At 41.5% G+C, this 16,722-nt stretch overlaps 1 protein-coding gene across 1 annotated transcript in view; it reads left to right on the top strand.

Moving 5' to 3' along the window:
- LOC142657901 (complement factor H-like) overlaps window positions 1–5,708 on the top strand; it is a 55,341-nt gene extending 49,633 nt beyond the window's left edge. The window contains exons 12-13 of the mRNA XM_075833424.1: window positions 895–1,132; window positions 4,897–5,708. Of these exons, the coding sequence (XP_075689539.1) occupies window positions 895–1,132; window positions 4,897–4,933 (275 nt within the window). The 3' untranslated portion in view covers window positions 4,934–5,708. The remainder of the gene's footprint in view (window positions 1–894; window positions 1,133–4,896) is intronic.
- The last annotated feature ends 11,014 nt before the right edge of the window (window positions 5,709–16,722 follow it).

Below are 16,722 nucleotides of genomic sequence, written 5' to 3'. Positions count from 1 at the left end.
AAGTCTATGGGCTTATAGACTTTCTATTTAGTCTGTACACAGCTAAATTGATTTCTGGAAAAAGCAGAACCGAAACTAAGCGGCTCAGCGCTCACATGAGCGCTTCTGCCGCTTAGTGTTAGCGATTGGTGGGGGTCTCAGGGCCCGGATCCCCACCTGTCAAAACTTCTAACGTGTTCACTATGACATGTCAGAAGTTTGTTGAACGTTTAGTTACCCTTTAATCACACATCCTTCTAGATTGTTTCAGCCACTGAACCCTAAATCTGCTTTCAGACCCTCACACTAATAATAGTGACGCTAGTAGCAGAGGCAACATCATGACTTCCTCATAGTCTATTTATTAAAAATAGAGTGGTTATTACACTTGCTAAATTAATTATATGGATAATCTCAGAAACAATCACGTAGACCAAGTAGTGCCTAGTGTAGTGTAATTATCACAAGCAGTAAAATCCCCCCGTAACATGGTGTGTGGGTTGTAACGTGGTCATGTGATGAACACAGTTGCTGAGCTGATTAGAACAGTACAGTTATCATATCAGAGCGCTGTCTTGTTAGAAGCCATGCACTTGTGTGTCCATCACATGACCAGACAGATTTTTATCCCCTTGAAGTAAGCAATGAAGGATCCTGTTGAATGACTGCAAGCAGAGATCTTGAAAACTGTGAGGAAAGTATATTATAAATTGTATAACTTTTTATTATACAAAGAATATCCTTTATTTGCTGAAACTGTAATATCCATTTAAGTATTTTTGTTCAAATTATCTATGAATATAGTATTCCAAAGAATGGAACTATTAATTCCTAAAATCTCTATTTACTCTATCTTCATTTATTGAACACTAACCATATTTATTTTTGTAACAAAAAATTATCTTTGTTTCTTAGAGCCATGTACTACAAATGAATTACAAATGAAAATGAATAATATTATGCTGATATGGAACCATAGCAGAAAGCTCTGTGACAGAAATTCTGACAAAAGTAAATACGCAAAAAAATGTTATGTTCAGCATAATGGTACAATTAGGTTTGCATGCCTGCCTGGATATAAAATATCTGATCCCAAAGACTTAAGAAGCCAGTGCAATAGAGGAAATCTTCCATATCCTAGATGCTTTAAGAGGTAAGCGCAATCCAATTACAATATAACACATTTCAATTATATGTATTTGATACTATTCACTTAATTTTATTGTTATATATAATTAAATATATATATATATATATATATATATATATATATATATATATATATACATATATATATATATATATATATATATATATATATATATATATATATATATATATAAAAGTTCGTCCCCCCTGCTCTGTGCGGGCCAGTCAATTCTTCCACACCAAACTCACCAAGCCATGTCATAAATGTCAGATAGATGTGGGTCCCACCTCTGGGACCCTCACCTATCTCTAGAACGGGGCCCCCTAAACTCTGTACTACCTTTGTCTGCTATCGCTGCGTCCCGGCCACTTCCTGGTTATATGGTTGAGAGTTAGTGAATGGCAGTAATGGAAGCAGCGTAGCATGCGAGATATGCTGTTTCCGTACCTGCCATTCAGTTCTATGGGATTTATGGAAACAGCAAGCTACGCTGTTTTCGTAACTCCCGACCATATAACCTTTTTCATGATCGGAATTCACCTGCTTCAGCTGCAACACAGAACGGGGTTTAGGGGGACCCGTTCTGGAGATAGGTGCGGGTCCCTCTGGGACGCACATCTGTCTGACATTTATGACATATCCTGTGGATATCCTCAGAAAAAGCATAGTGAACAGCAGCACACTCCCAAATTTCAATCAATATATTCCTTTATTGGTCAAACATCCAGTAAAAAATGGCAATTTTTCGCCCCGTGACAAGTGGAGGGTCTTCCAACCATGCTTTTTCTGAGGATTATATTACGTCAGAATGGGTTTATCTGATTTTACAGCGTGACACCGCTCCTTATATCGGCATTTGTGCTGCTTCAAATATTTTATTTTTTGGATTATATCCTGTGTATATGTCATAAATGTCTCCTATGGGAAAACCACTTTAAGATTACCTTTCACTGGAAATAAGGGGCCCAGGCCAACCCCTGAAAAACAACCCCATAGCTTTATGACAACCACAATGTTGTTTTTAGTCTCACTATGTCCTTAATGGGAAGCCACAACATGCAGTCAGGTGAAAATGTTGTCAAAAAAATTCCATGACACTCAGTATTGCTGCTCAATATTTCGTATTCTGCTCTTTTATTAAATGGACTTCCCATTAGTCCAAACTTCCTATTAGACACGGTAGTAGACACGGTATTAGACACAATATGGTTAATCCACTCGAGAGCTATTATATTAGAAGAACCATAACAAGTGTACCAGACGTTTCAGTCCTCCCAGACCTTTTTCAATAATCTATGGCATCAGCTGTCAGATGAACACCTAATGTAAACCTTTTTCTTTTTTTAACATACATGGACATATCAATATTTGATCTTCATTCAAACAGTGCATACAGATAAAGTGGTATTTCACACTGACTTTTTGGCGCTGTTTTTGATGTGGAAACCGTGTCGGAAACAGCACCAAAAAACTTCCGAAATCGCCTCCCATTGATTTCAATGGAAGGCGGAGGCGGTTTTTTCCTCAGAAAAAAACGTTCGATAGAAAAAAAAGTATCATGCTCTTTCCTCCGGCGTTTCTGTCTCTGACCTCCCATTGACATCAATGGGAGGCAGAGAAAGCGTTTTTTTTGCAGCAGCAAAAAACGCATCAAGAAACTGCAGCCAGGTCAAAATCTGCCTCAAAATTCCTGAAGGAATTTTGAGGCACATTTTTTCTGCCTGCAAAAAACTATGTGTGAACATACGCAAAGGGTGTGAAACTGAACAAAAAACAATAACAAATTGACTATGCAAGAAATTATTAAGCAAAAAAAATCCATCGATATGCCATCTTCTTAATTACCTAAAATCCAAATCAGATTCACCAGATAACGTTTAAATGATTAGAACATGGTTAGAGCGGATCTCAGAAGAACCTGCCCTCTTTAAACCTTGTGGAACAATAAAAAAGTAAAGCAGCACTTCAGAGGGTGACATGTTTTAAGTGATTTTTATTTAACACTTTACAATCATGTCCATAGAACACCACTAGTATATTTATATTGCAGAAATGTTTCGGCTTAAAATATAACCATTCATTAAGCAGCAGGAAGAGTGGTCAGCCGACCGGGAACAAGCGCCCACACTCAAAGGAAAGAGAAGAGTACTGCCTGTATGTGGTTAATTACTATTTGAACTTCAGACATTTAATTTAGTTTGCTGTTGAAATGTGTGGTAACACCATGCCTAGATCCAAAAAGTTCTCTGACACATTCAGAAAGAAAAGTATAGATGCCTAGGAATCTGGAAAGTGATTTAAAAGGATCGTCAAACATTTGGATGATCAGGGGGAAAGAGATTTGAAACAACTACCCACTTGCCCTTTCAGGCACTCCTAGCTAATTCAGCCCAAGAACCGAGTGCAAGATTCTGAAAGAAGTCTCTAAGAACCCCAGAATTACTGTTCATAAAGGACATCAAGACAAGACTAAAGTTTCTTTATGAACACCTAGGAAAACACTAGGACTTCTGGAACAATGAGGGAGATTTATCAAAACTGGTGCAAGGAAAAGAGAAAAGGACCATATCAACCAATCCAAAAAATTTAACTTTTTGGAAATAAAAGCAGAAACCTGATTGGTCATATGGTTAACTACTCCACTTTACCTTGTAACACTTTTTAAAAATCTCCAATTTACTCTAGACAGACAATTGACTGATACTACAGTAGCAGAAGACATATGGTGCCCATCAAGATGCTGGGGAGTATTTGAAACGGGCTGTGTATGAAAGAAACCCCTTAAACATCACACTAAAAATTATCCATTGTTAAGGAGTTTTAAGAAACGCCTGCTGGAGGGTGTTTCTGCCAAAGGGCAAAATACCAAGCATTAGACCATAGGGTTTACTCACTTACTTTTTCACAGAAGAAAATTGTTTATCTGTGAATTTTTTACATACATTTTTGCAAAGTTAATTTGCTATTATTATTATTATTATTTTTCAATTAAATTAGCTCTATCTTTAAATATTGTGTAATTGGAGATTCATTATTATCATGTCTCACGATCTGTGGGTACATGGACCCACTGGGCCGTACCGCCGTAGCAGGATAGCAGCTGGCCAAACAGTGTACCAAGTTAGTATATATAGTCCAAGCACAAGGGTACCTGTGATAGTCCAGACAGTGCCGACGGATAGGCACAGATAGGATCTTGATGGCAGGTGATGCAGACGAGACAGATGACACCGGACATGGTGTAACACAGCAGATGCAGTAGGACACGACTCCAAACACTAACAGGCTCAGGAACAAGGGCACAGGACGGGATACAGAATACAGGTAGCAGGGCACGGGTAACAACGGGAACAGGATAACACTAAGGGACCATTTGCAAGACGAACATGGGAATACTAAGAACGCTCAGGCAATGAGCAAAGGGGCAGGGCCCTTCTTATAGTCCAGGGGAATCATGGGCTAATTAATGATGTTTTACATGTGCTGGGCGCGAGTGTGCGCACCCTATGGGACACAGGAGAGTGGAGCGGAAGTCAGCGCTGGTGTCTCCTGGGAAGGAGATGCGGGCCAACGATCACCAGACCATGGCTGTGGCCATCGAGTGGTGAGTGACCCCGACGGTCCGCGGCCATGGAGGTGACAACATGTACATAAACTTTACTTTTTCACATGACTAATATTAAAATAACAGTATGACTCTGAGGTTCAGTGTACTAAGTGAAAAATGTATGTTCATAATGTCTATAATCTCACATTTTGTTTTACAGAAACAGAACAAATTCCACTTTAGCCTCCAGATTGTAACATAAATTAATACATGAAGATGATACTGCTATTGCTTAATGAAGAAATCTGGCATTTAGAAACAATTAACAAAACAACATAAATGTGATAAGTCTGTTATATAAATTCATCAAATTGATCAAATGTCCATCAAATTCAACCTTTCAATTCAACCAAATCAACCAGATAAATTATACATAAATATTGCTAAATCACTAAGAACGGCCAATGCCATTTGTCATTAGATAAGCATCTAGCCCTTTTTTAAATATTATCATTGTATCTGCCATTATTACCTCTTGGGGTAGGGCCTTCCATTGTTTAACTGTAAAGAAGCCTTTCCTATATTGATGTCTGAAACACCTTTCTTCCACACGCAATGTCCCCTGGTCCTTTGCAAAGTCCTTCGAAAGAATAAATCATATGCCAGTTCTTTGTAATGACCGTACATTTGATATACGTTAATTAAATAACCTCTAAGGCACTTTTATTTCTGCCCAATTTTTCTAGCCTTTCATTGTAATACAGCCCTTATTTAATAATCTAATTGCCCCTAAAACACTGCTGCTGCTTAGCTTGTAACCGGAATACTCAGTTTTAATTTACTGTTCTGTTATCCACTGTTTTAATCAATTTAATGCAAATGCCGTAATATTATTACGTTACTGCGGCGTAGCTGTACTACTTTCCCTTTAACAACATTAAATTTAATCTGCCAACTTCTTACCCAGGCTGCCAACTTATCAAAATCTTTCTGTAATATTTTGCTATAAAAAAATTATATTTTCTGAATCATTGCACGTTATGTACTATTTTAAAATAAATATATTTAAAACTTTCTCTAATTACTTTTAATTTTTTATTTTATTAAATAAGTCGAAAATTACAGTGACAATTCTTAACAAAACATCTTTCTGCACATAGTTACACAGGTTGAAAATAGACAGAGGTCCATCAAGTTCAACTTTTCTCAATCAATTACACTTCATTAATGCTGCCGTAGTATCTTATATTACTACCTCTTGGGGTAGGGAATTTAATAGATGGACTACTCTAACTGTAAAGAAGCCTTTCCTATATTGATGTCTTAAAAGCCTATTTTCCACATGCAATGAATGTCCCCTGGTTCTTTGTAAAGCCATTGAAAGAACAAATCATGTGCTAGTTCTTTGTATTAACCACACATATATTTATACATGTTAATAAGATCACCTCTAAAGTGTCTTTTTTTTCCAAGCTGAACAAGCCCAATTTTTCTAGCCTTTCATTGTAAGAGAAAATTCCCATCCCATTTAATAATCTAGTCCCCCGCTTTTGAACCCATCACCAGCTCTCCCATATCCATTTTACAAAGTGGAGTCCAAAACTAAATCCCACTTTACAAGGGATTTACAAAGTGGTAATATTACATGAGTTTTTATCTCTATTTTTATACACTCTAAGGGGGGATTCACACGAACGTGTATTGGGTCCATGCGGGCCGCGTGGTTTTCACGCACCACGCACAGACCAATACAAGTCTATGGGGCAGTACAGACAGTCCGTGCTTTTTGCGCAGCGTTTGTCCGCTGCGCAAAAATCGCGACATGCTCAATATCTCCGCGTATTTTGCTCATCACGCACCCATTGAAGTCAATGGGTGCGTGAAAACCACGCAGGTTGCACGGAAGCACGGAAGCACCGTGCGAACCGACTGAAACAGCGCACCAGCTGTCAAAAGGATGAATGTAAACAGAAAAGCACCACGTGCACCAAACATCCAAACGGAGTGTCTTTGAGATGAGCGAACCCGGACAACCGAACCGAACTTCACCGGGTTCGGCCGAACTCGTTTTGGTCGAACTCGGCAAAAAAATTTCCGGTACGCGACGTCAGGAGATAGTCACTGTCCAGGGTGCTGAAAGAGTTAAACTGTTTCAGCACCATGGACAGTGACTTCCGATCCCAATATACATGAACCTGTAAAAAAAAACGAAGTTCTGACTTACCGATAACTCCCGGCTTCTTCCTCCAGTCTGACCTCCCGGGATGACAATTCAGTCCAAGTGACAGCTCCAGCCAATCACAGGCCAAGCACAGGCTGCAGCCAATCACAGGCTGCAGCGGTCACATGGACTGCAGCGTCATCCAGGGAGGTGGGGCCCGATGTCAAGAGAGGCGCGTCACCAAGGATGCGTCACCAAGGCAACGGCCGGGAGGGAAGTTCTCGGTAAGTACGAACTTTTTCTTTTTTTTAACAGGTTGCTCGATATGGTGTTCGGCATTCACTGTCGAGGGTGCTGAAAGAGTTACTGCCGATCAGTTAGCTCTTTCAGCACCTTGGACAGTGACGGGCGTCGACTAGCCTCATCTCTATGATGGCGGCTGTGCGAAAATCACGCAGCCGCGCATCATACACGGATGACACACGCAGCTGTCAAGTGGTTTTTGCGCGCGCAAAACGCCGCGTTGTTTGCGCGCGCAAAAACGCAACGTTCGTCTGAATCTGCCCTAAAATTGTATCTGCTTTTGCAGCTGCTGCTTGACATTGAGTAACTGCTGCTTTGCTTACTTGTAACTAGAATTCCCAGGTCCGTCTATTGTTCTGTTATTGCCAGTTTTATTTCATTTACTGTATATGTATTAATACTATTACTGCCTACTAGGTACATTACTTTAGATTTAGCAACATTAAAACTCATCTTTTTGCCCATGCTGTCAGCTTATCTACTTCTTTCTGTAATATTTTATAATGAAGCTGAGTTTCAAGGATCCTACAAATTTTTGTATCGTCAGCAAAAACTGACACCTTCCTATCAAACCCATCCAAATAGTCATTAATAAACAGATTGAAAAAAATTTGGGCCTGACACTGACCCTTTTGGGACCCCACTTCTGACTAAGTACCATTTATAATGACTATTTGTTTTCTGTCGCTTAACTAATTCTTTGACAACATGCATAGTCCCTGCCTCTGTAGCTTTATTACAACACTGTTTTGGGGTGCAGTATCAAATGCTTTGCAAAATCCAGATGTCACATAAGTTGCATGACCAACATCCAGATTTGCATTTACCTCCTCATAGAAACCGAGCATGCAGTAAAGCACAACTTGTTTTTAATGAGTCCATGCTGGTTATCAGTTATTAGCTTATTCACCACTTCACACTTTTGCAGTTCATCTCTTAGAAAACTTTCAAATATTTTACATACCACAAATGTGAAACTTACTGGATGGTAGTTACTCGGTTCCACCTTCTTACCCTTCTTAAAAAAGTTTACGGCATCAGCAGTCCTCCAATCCTGTGGCACTGATCCTGTTAGGATATGAACAATCATTTTTATATGATTACTGGCTTCCAGGGGATGTTTCACATACTTAGGTACAGGCCTGGTTCTCAGCTTGATTCTGGTGATGTAGTTATATTATGAACTTGGTTCAAGTAATAAATTTATGTACTGAGCGGAAATATTGGGCGGAAAATCCGCAGCGTAAGACTGCAATTGCGGATAGTATAGAATGCATGCTTTCCTAAGGGTCAATGTACTCGACCAATGTTTCAGCATTTGCGGTCTGGGCTCATTGAAATCAATGCACATCTTCTGTGTGCATGGTCCCTGATTGCGGACGGCCCGCGGATGTCACTCCACAACCCATCCTTGCCATAATCACAGTCCTTAGACACAGCTACGGCCGTGTGCAGGAGGCCTAACTGCCACGTGTGGCACATCACATAAAGGCCCTCTAAGGCTTTATTCACATGACATGGTCCGGGTGTCGGCCGATGAAAACAGCCGTTTTGGTCAGTTTTTCTTGCCCGTTTTGCATCCATTCCGTTTCTCTCCTGGGCCACATTTTTACCGGCCAATTGTGACATGCTTTGCATCCGTTTTTTCCTGTTCATTTCAAATATGGGTGAATTTCATTTGTACATTTTTTAGGTGCCAACCCACTAACAACATACACAGGAAGGTCACATGATCGCCCAGCCACAATATTCTCTTGCTTTCAGAGTATAGAGAGCTTTGCTTCTTTGCATTGGTTTCTGGCCTTTTTCTCTGCTTTTTTTTACTTGCTACCTTATCCTCATAACCATTGAACCATGTACTGCAGCTTTGGCTGATTTCTCAATCGCAGATGTTGATGCCATCTGTAGATAATGCCCCAGTGCCCCCTGTAGATAGTGCCACAGTGCCCCCTGTAGGTACTGCCATAGTGCCCCTGTAGATACTGCCACAGTGCCCCCTGTAGATACCACCACACAGTTCCCTGTAGATAGTGCCACAGTACCCCCTGTAACTCATTGTAGGAATGGAATTCCTCTGGCTGGGGATTTCTCTTCAGGAGTTGCCGCTAATGTCACTGTCCATATATGGATAGTGACATCAAGGACTTCTCCAGGAGCGGAATTCCCAGCCACAGCGTCGGCAACACTGTGGCCGTGGATTTCTCTTCAGGAGTTGCCTCTGATGTCACTGCGCATATATAGATAGTGACGTCCGTAACTTCTCCTGGAACGGAATCCCCGGCCACAGCGTCAGCAACTCTGTGGCCGAAGATTCCGCTTTAGGGGTTGCCAGTGTTGTTACTGTCCATATATGGATAGTGATGTCAGGGGCTCCATCTAGAAGCAGAATCCCCGGGCAGAGGGATTCTGCTCCTACAGGGACTACAGTGGCACTATCTACAGGGGGGGTCATCTACAGGGGTTTCTATCTATAAGGGGACTGTGGCACTACCTACAGCACTACAGCAAAAAAATCTCTTCCTCCTCACCTGCATTTCGCACTGTGAGGAGGAGAGAGCGAGTGGCAGATCGTATCACATCCAAGTGACGGCTATGTTTTACACGGACCCATAGACTTCTATGGGAGCCGTGTGGCGGTGGGAATAGCCCCATTTGGGGTCTAATGTTTTGACTGCGGCCGTATGATGGCCATCAAATAAACGTCTGTCACACGGCCTACTATCCCTGCCGTGTAAATAGGGCCTAAGAATTTATCACTCAAGGGCCCACATAAACCAGGAGCCGTCCCCCCTTAGGCTTCGTTCACATCTGCGCTAGGGTCCCGTTCCGACGTTCCATCGGAGCTTTCCGATGGAAACCAAGGTTTTTCGTTTCCATCACCATTGATTTCAATTGTGACGGATCCGGTGCCAATGGTTTCCGTTTGTCTCCGTTGTGCAAGGGTTGCGTCGTTTTGTTGGAATCAATAGCGTAGTCTACATACATTCGGGTGGTCAAAAAGAAGTAGGGGCAGCTGAAAGAGGGTATGACTGCAGGATTAGACTATAAATGAGACGCTCTGACACTGTGGACAGTGTCAGAGCGGCTTCTGCTGTGTATTCTCTCTCTGCTGCGTGTGTGCACACGCACTCTCCTTTCTTCTGCTACTGTCAGCAACTGAAAAGAAGACTGTGTAATCTCACGAGAGAGGAGGAGAGCACGGGGTAGTGAAAGGTTCTCTTTAAGAACTTCAATTTCTCATGAAAGAAATTCAATACAATATCGCAACATACTAGCAAAACCCTTAACAGGCTGCAATTCAGTCGGGGCGCTGATCTTATACGACCCTATAAATACTCCTGGTTGCTAGTTCTGCATCGATAGGTCACTTAAGAGAACCAGCGATGCAGCTGAAAATTATGGGCGGGTTACAGCCGTGGGCTGTGAAGAGAATTTGGGGGGGACCCAAGAGAAACGTTTGCACTAGGGCCCATGAGCCTTGAGTTATGCTCCTGGCATTAACCTATCTCTCAAAGTGCTGAGCATACAAAGGGCTCCACAAACAGCTTCTGATGACATCATCTGTGTAGTACCTGGATCTTTATATGCAGTTCTATGTAGTAACTGGATCTTAATAGGTGGTTCTATGTTGTTCTTGAATTTTTTTATGTCATGTTTTATCTGCCTTAAAATCAATGGTCAGTGGGAAAAAAACATTGCAAAACTGCGACAGAGGGAAAAAAAGATTTGCTGCAAAAGGCTGCTACCTGGGACAGGAAACTTAAGACAGTTTTTTACAGCATGTATTTGACATGTATTTTGGTACGTTTTACGCTTCATTAAGCTTCCCATTCAAATCAACGGGAAAGCGCACAGTTAGTCTATTTTAACTCCTTAAGGACGCAGCCTAGTTTGGGCCTTAAGGCTCAGAGCCCATTTTTCAAATCTGACATATTTCACTTTATGTGGTAATAACGTCGGAATGCTTAAACCTATCCAAGCGATTCCGAGATTGTTTTCTCGTGACACTTTGGGCTTCATGTTCGTGGTAAAATTTGGTCGATATATTCAGTCTTTATTTGAGAAAAATTGCAAAATTTAGAGAAAATTTAGAAAAAATAGCATTTTTCAGAATTTAAATGCATCTGCTTGAAAAACAGACGGTTATACCACCCACAATAGTCACTAGTTCACATTTCCCATATGTCTACTTTAGATTGGCATCGTTTTTAGAACATTATTTTATTTTTCTTGGACGTTACAAGGCTTAGAACATAAACAGCAATTTCTCATATTTTTAAGAAAATTTCAAAAGCCTTTTTTTTAAGGTACCTGTTCAGTTCTGAAGTGGCTTTGAGGGGCCTATGTATTAGAAACCCCCATAAAGCACCCCATTTTAAAAACTAGACCCCTCAAAGTATTCAAAACAGCATTTAGAAAGTTTTTTAACCCTTCAGGCATTTCACAGGAATTAAAGCAAAGTGGAGGTGAAATTTGCAAATTTCGTTTTTATTTCTGAATTTCAATTTTATTCTATTTTTTTTCTGTAACAAAGAAGGTTTTACCAGAGAAACACTACTAAATATGTATTGTCCAGATTCTTCAGTTTTTAGAAATGTCCCACATGTGGCTCTAGTGCGCTCGTGGAATAAAACACAAGCCCCAGAAGCAAAGAAGCACCTAGTGCATTTTGGTGGTGCTTTTTTATTAGCATATATTTTAGGCAGCATGCCAGGTTTGGAGAGGTGTTGAGGTGCCAAAACAGTAGGAATCCCCCAAAACTGACCCCATTTTGGAAACTACACCCCTCAAGGAATTAATTTATGGTTATTGTTACCATTTTGACCCCGTAGTTTTTTCACAGCGCGTATTTGAATTGGGCTGTGAAATTAAAAGAATGACAATTTTTCCAATAAGATGTCATTTTTGATCAGAATTTCTTATTTTCACAGGGAACAAAATGCCCCATTTTGTTGCCCAATTTGTCCTGAGTGCGGCAATACCCCATTTGTGGTGATAAACTGCTGTTTGGGCCCATGGGAGGCCTCAGAAGGAAAGGAGCGCTATGTGTTTGTTGGAGTCCAGATTTTACTGGATTGGTTTTCGGGTGCCATGTCGCATTTGCAGAGCCTCAGAGGTATCAAAGCAATGGAAACCCACCAAAAGTGACCCCATTTTGGAAACAAAAGCCCTCAAGGAATTTATTTATGGGTGTTGTGACCATTTAGACCCCACAGTTTTTTCACAGAACTTATTTGAATTGGGCTGTGAATTTAAAAAGAAAAACTTTTTTCCAATAAGATGTAGTTTTGGCTCAAAATGTCTTATTTTCACAACGAATAAAATACCCCATTTTGTTGCCAAATTTGTCCTGAGTGCGGCAATACCCTATTTGTGGCCATAAACTGCCGTTTGGGCCCATGGGAGGTATTAGAAGGAAAGGAGCGCTATGTGTTCTTTGGAGCACAGATTTTGCTGGATTGGTTTTCGGGTGCCATGTCGCATTTGCAGAGCCCCAAAGGTATCAAAGCAATGGAAACCCACCAGAAGTGACCCCATTTTGGAAACTACACCCCTCAAGGAATTCATTTATGGGTGTTGTGACCATTTAGACTCCACAGTTTTTTCACAGAATTTATTTGAATTGGGCTGTGAATTCAAAAAAATGAATTTTTTTCCAATAAGAGGTAGTTTTGGCTCAAAATTTCTTATTTTCACAAGGAATAAAATACCCCAATTTGTTGCCCAATTTGTCCTGAGTGCGGCAATACCCCATTTGTGGTGATAAACTGCCGTTTGGGCCCATGGGAGGCCTCAGAAGGAAAGGAGCGCTATGTGTTCTTTGGAGCCCAGATTTTGCTGGATTGGTTTTCGGGTGCCATGTCGCATTTGCAGAGCCCCAAAGGTATCAAAGCAATGGAAACCCACCAGAAGTCACCCCATTTTGGAAACTACACCCCTCAAAGAATTTATTTATGGGTGTTGTGACCATTTAGACCCCACAGTTTTTTCACAGAATTTATTTGAATTGGGCTGTGAATTAAAAAAAAATTTATTTTTTCCAATAAGAGGTAGTTTTGGCTCAAAATTTCTTATTTTCACAAGGAATAAAATACCGCATTTTGTTGCCCAATTTGTCCTGAGTGTGGCAATACCCTATTTGTGGTGATAAACTGCCGTTTGGGCCCATGGGAGGGCTCAGAAGGAAAGGACCACCATGTGGCCTACTGGGAATTTTCTGGTGCTAAGTCGTGTGTGCAGAAGCCCCTGAGGTATCAGTACAGTTGAAACCCCCGAGAAGTGACCCCGTTTTAAAAACGACACCCCTTAAGGAATTCATCTAGAGGTGTAGTGAGCATTTTGACCCCACAGGTATTGTGTAAAAGATAATGTGCAGCAGTTGGTGCAGAGTGAGATTTGCAATTTTCTATATATATGCCATGTCAGTGTCCGATATATTGTGCCCAGCATGTGCCACCGGAGACCTACACCCCATAAACTGTAATGTTGGCTCTCCCGGGTACGGCAATACCCTACATGTGGCTGTTATCAGCTGCCTGGGCACACAGCAGGGCTCAGAGGGGAAAGATGAGGAGGGGTAAGCTGTGCGAAGTGGATCAGAGCGAGTAAAACTGGGGTAAATTAAAAATAAAGGGATGGATGATAAATTTGAAAACACTCTTTCATACAGAGCTCTGGTTTTTCGGGACACGCGTCACATTGATATATTGTGTCCTTCCTTATCCCCCTCTTATAGCAGACTCTGCACCTCTTTTGACTTTTTACCTTCTTGCCAGTTTGGGGAACTTCTCCTAAAAAGTGTTGCCCTGGTACGATGCCTGTGGCCCCGCTTCCAGAAGTACTGTAAGGCTTCAGGACTTGATCTGACAAGTCCACCCCTCCCATGTACCTATTGTAGTCCAGGATGCAGTCTAGTTTGGGGGTCCCTGTACTGGTACCTCGTACAGGTACATGGGTACTGGTGTGGCATCTCCCTGGTCTTGTACTTGACACACAATATGTTGCTGCTAGATTGTGCCCTGCTCTCACCCCTTCTGAGTGTTTGCCCAAGCAGAGTCGTAGGGAGGCCTCTCAGGTTTCTTCTAGCAGTGCCGCATGCCGCAGGACTTCTGGAAGCGAGGCAGTTGAAGAGTGGGACGCTGGTATAAAAATTATCCAGGTAGAGGTGGTAACCCTGGTCCAGCAGTGGGTGCACCAAATCCCACACAATTTTTGTATTAACTCCCAGTAAGGGGGGGCATTCTGGGGGCTGAGAACTGGTGTCCTTCCCTTCATATATCCTAAATTTGTAGGTATACCCGGATGCACTCTCGCACAGCTTATACATCTTCACGCCATACCTTGCCCTCTTACCCGGCAGGTACTGGCGGAATTGAAGCCTCCCTTTCAATACACTTCTCGGGGGTGAATGCTGGGAAAACCGGGCACTGAAACGGTCTAATAGGGGTCCCCGTTTATACAAACGGTCAAAACTGGGGTCATCTCGGGGTGGGCACGGCTCATTATCAGTATAATGTAAGAAGCGAAGTATTGCCTCATTTTTATTTTATTTTTTAGTTTCCAGCTCAGTTCTGAAGTTGCTTTGAGGGGCCCATATATTAGACACCCTTATCAAACACCCCATTTCAGAAACTAGACCCCTCAAAGTATTCACAACAGCATTTAAAAAGTTTATTAACCCTTTAGGCGTTTCACAGGAATTTAGAGCAAAGTAGAGGTGACATTTAATTAATTTAATTTAATTTATTAGGCACCATATCCGGTTTGAGGAGGTCTTGTGGTGCTAAAACAGTGGAAACCCCCCAAAAGTGACCCCTTTTTGGAAACTAGACCCCTTGAGGAATCCATTGTAGTTTTCTTGGGGTGCATGCGGCTTTTTGATCAGTTTTTATTCTATTTTTAGGTGGCGTGGTGACTAAAAAAACAGCAATTTTACTATTGTTTTTTATTCAATTTTTTTTACAGCGTTCACCGTGCGCTATAAATGACATATTCACTTTATTCTGCGGGGCGATACGATTACGGCGATACCAGATGTTTATAGTTTTTTTTTATGTCTTATGGCGTTTGCACAATAAAATACATTTTGTAAAGTATAATTTACTTTTTGTGTTCCCTTATTCTAAGAGCCATAACTGTTTTATTTTTCCATCAGGAAAGCCGTGCGATGACTTATTTTTTGCGTAACGAACTGTAGTTTCGATCAGTACCATTTTTAGGTACATGCGACTTTTTGATCTGTTTTTATTCCATTTTTTGGGAGGTGAAGTGACCAAACAATTGTGATTGTGGTACGGTTTATTATTATTTTCTCTTACGGCGTTCACCGCGCGGGATAAATAACGACATCGTTTTGTAGTTCAGGTCGTTACGGACGCGGCGATACCAATTATGTATAGTTTATTTGTTTATTTATATATTTTTATTAATAATAAAGAACTGATAAGGGAAAAAGGGGGACTTTTACTTTTATTACTTTTAAATCTTTTATTTTCTTATTTTTACACAACTTTTTTTTACTTTTTTACACTTTTTTTACTTTGTCCCACTAGGGGACATGAGGGCAGGAGGCTCTGATCGCTATTCTAATACACTGCACTACATGCGTAGTGCAGTGTATTAGAGCTGTCAGCTGTTCGCTGACAGCAAGCATAGTGGGTCCTGATTTTGTCGGGACCCACTAGGCTTCCGTCGATGGCGTAGCCAGAGTCCATTGTTAGGATTCTGGTTGCCATAGTAGCCATCACGGCCCGCTATCGTGTAGCAGGCCGGCGATGGCAGCTTAACCCCTAAGAAGCCGCGATCGCTATTGAACGCGGCTTCTAAGGGGTTAATCGGCGGGGACCACCGCGATCGGTCCCTGCACACTAAGCTGTGATAGCCTGCTGTCGGAAACAGCAGGTATCACAGCTCAAACACGCGCCGGGGAAAGATGGCGCCGTGTTTACTCAGGTCAGTAATAGTACTGACCTGAGCGCGAACGTTCTACTTAGCAGGACGTACTATTACTGACCTGAGCGCGAAGGGGTTAAAAAAGCGTAGTGTAAAAAAGACGAATCTGGTTGATTCTTTGATGTGTAAAACGCGCCGAAAATGCACCAAATGCTCTTATAATCAATGGGAGTCCTAATTGCGCACCAAAACAACTTGAAAAAAGCGTGCAGAAAATACGTAAAAAACACGTGTAAAACATGCCAAAAACCGCTGTATTTTAAAAAGCGCTTCACTAGAAACGCTAGCATATTTGACACATTTACACGTCGTTTTTTTGACTGCCGTGTGAACATGCCCTAATAAATCTGTATTCTTCTGGTACCTATTAGGGTATGTTCACACGGCCTATTTACGGACGTAAATCGGGCGTTTTTGCCCCGAATTACGCCCGAAAATAGCGCCTCAATAGCGCTGACAAACATCTGCCCATTGAAAGCAATGGGCAGACGTTTGTCTGTTCACACGAGGCGTATATTTACGCGCCGCTGTCAAATGACGGCGCGTAAATAGACGCCCGCGTCAAAGAAGTGACCTGTCACTTCTTTGGCCGTAATTGGAGCCGCTATTCATTGACTCCAATGAATAGCA

The sequence above is a fragment of the Rhinoderma darwinii genome, chromosome 7 (genome assembly GCF_050947455.1).
Source record: "Rhinoderma darwinii isolate aRhiDar2 chromosome 7, aRhiDar2.hap1, whole genome shotgun sequence".
Classification (NCBI taxonomy): Eukaryota; Metazoa; Chordata; class Amphibia; order Anura; family Rhinodermatidae; genus Rhinoderma; species Rhinoderma darwinii.
This window is presented reverse-complemented; position numbering and strand designations above follow the sequence as displayed.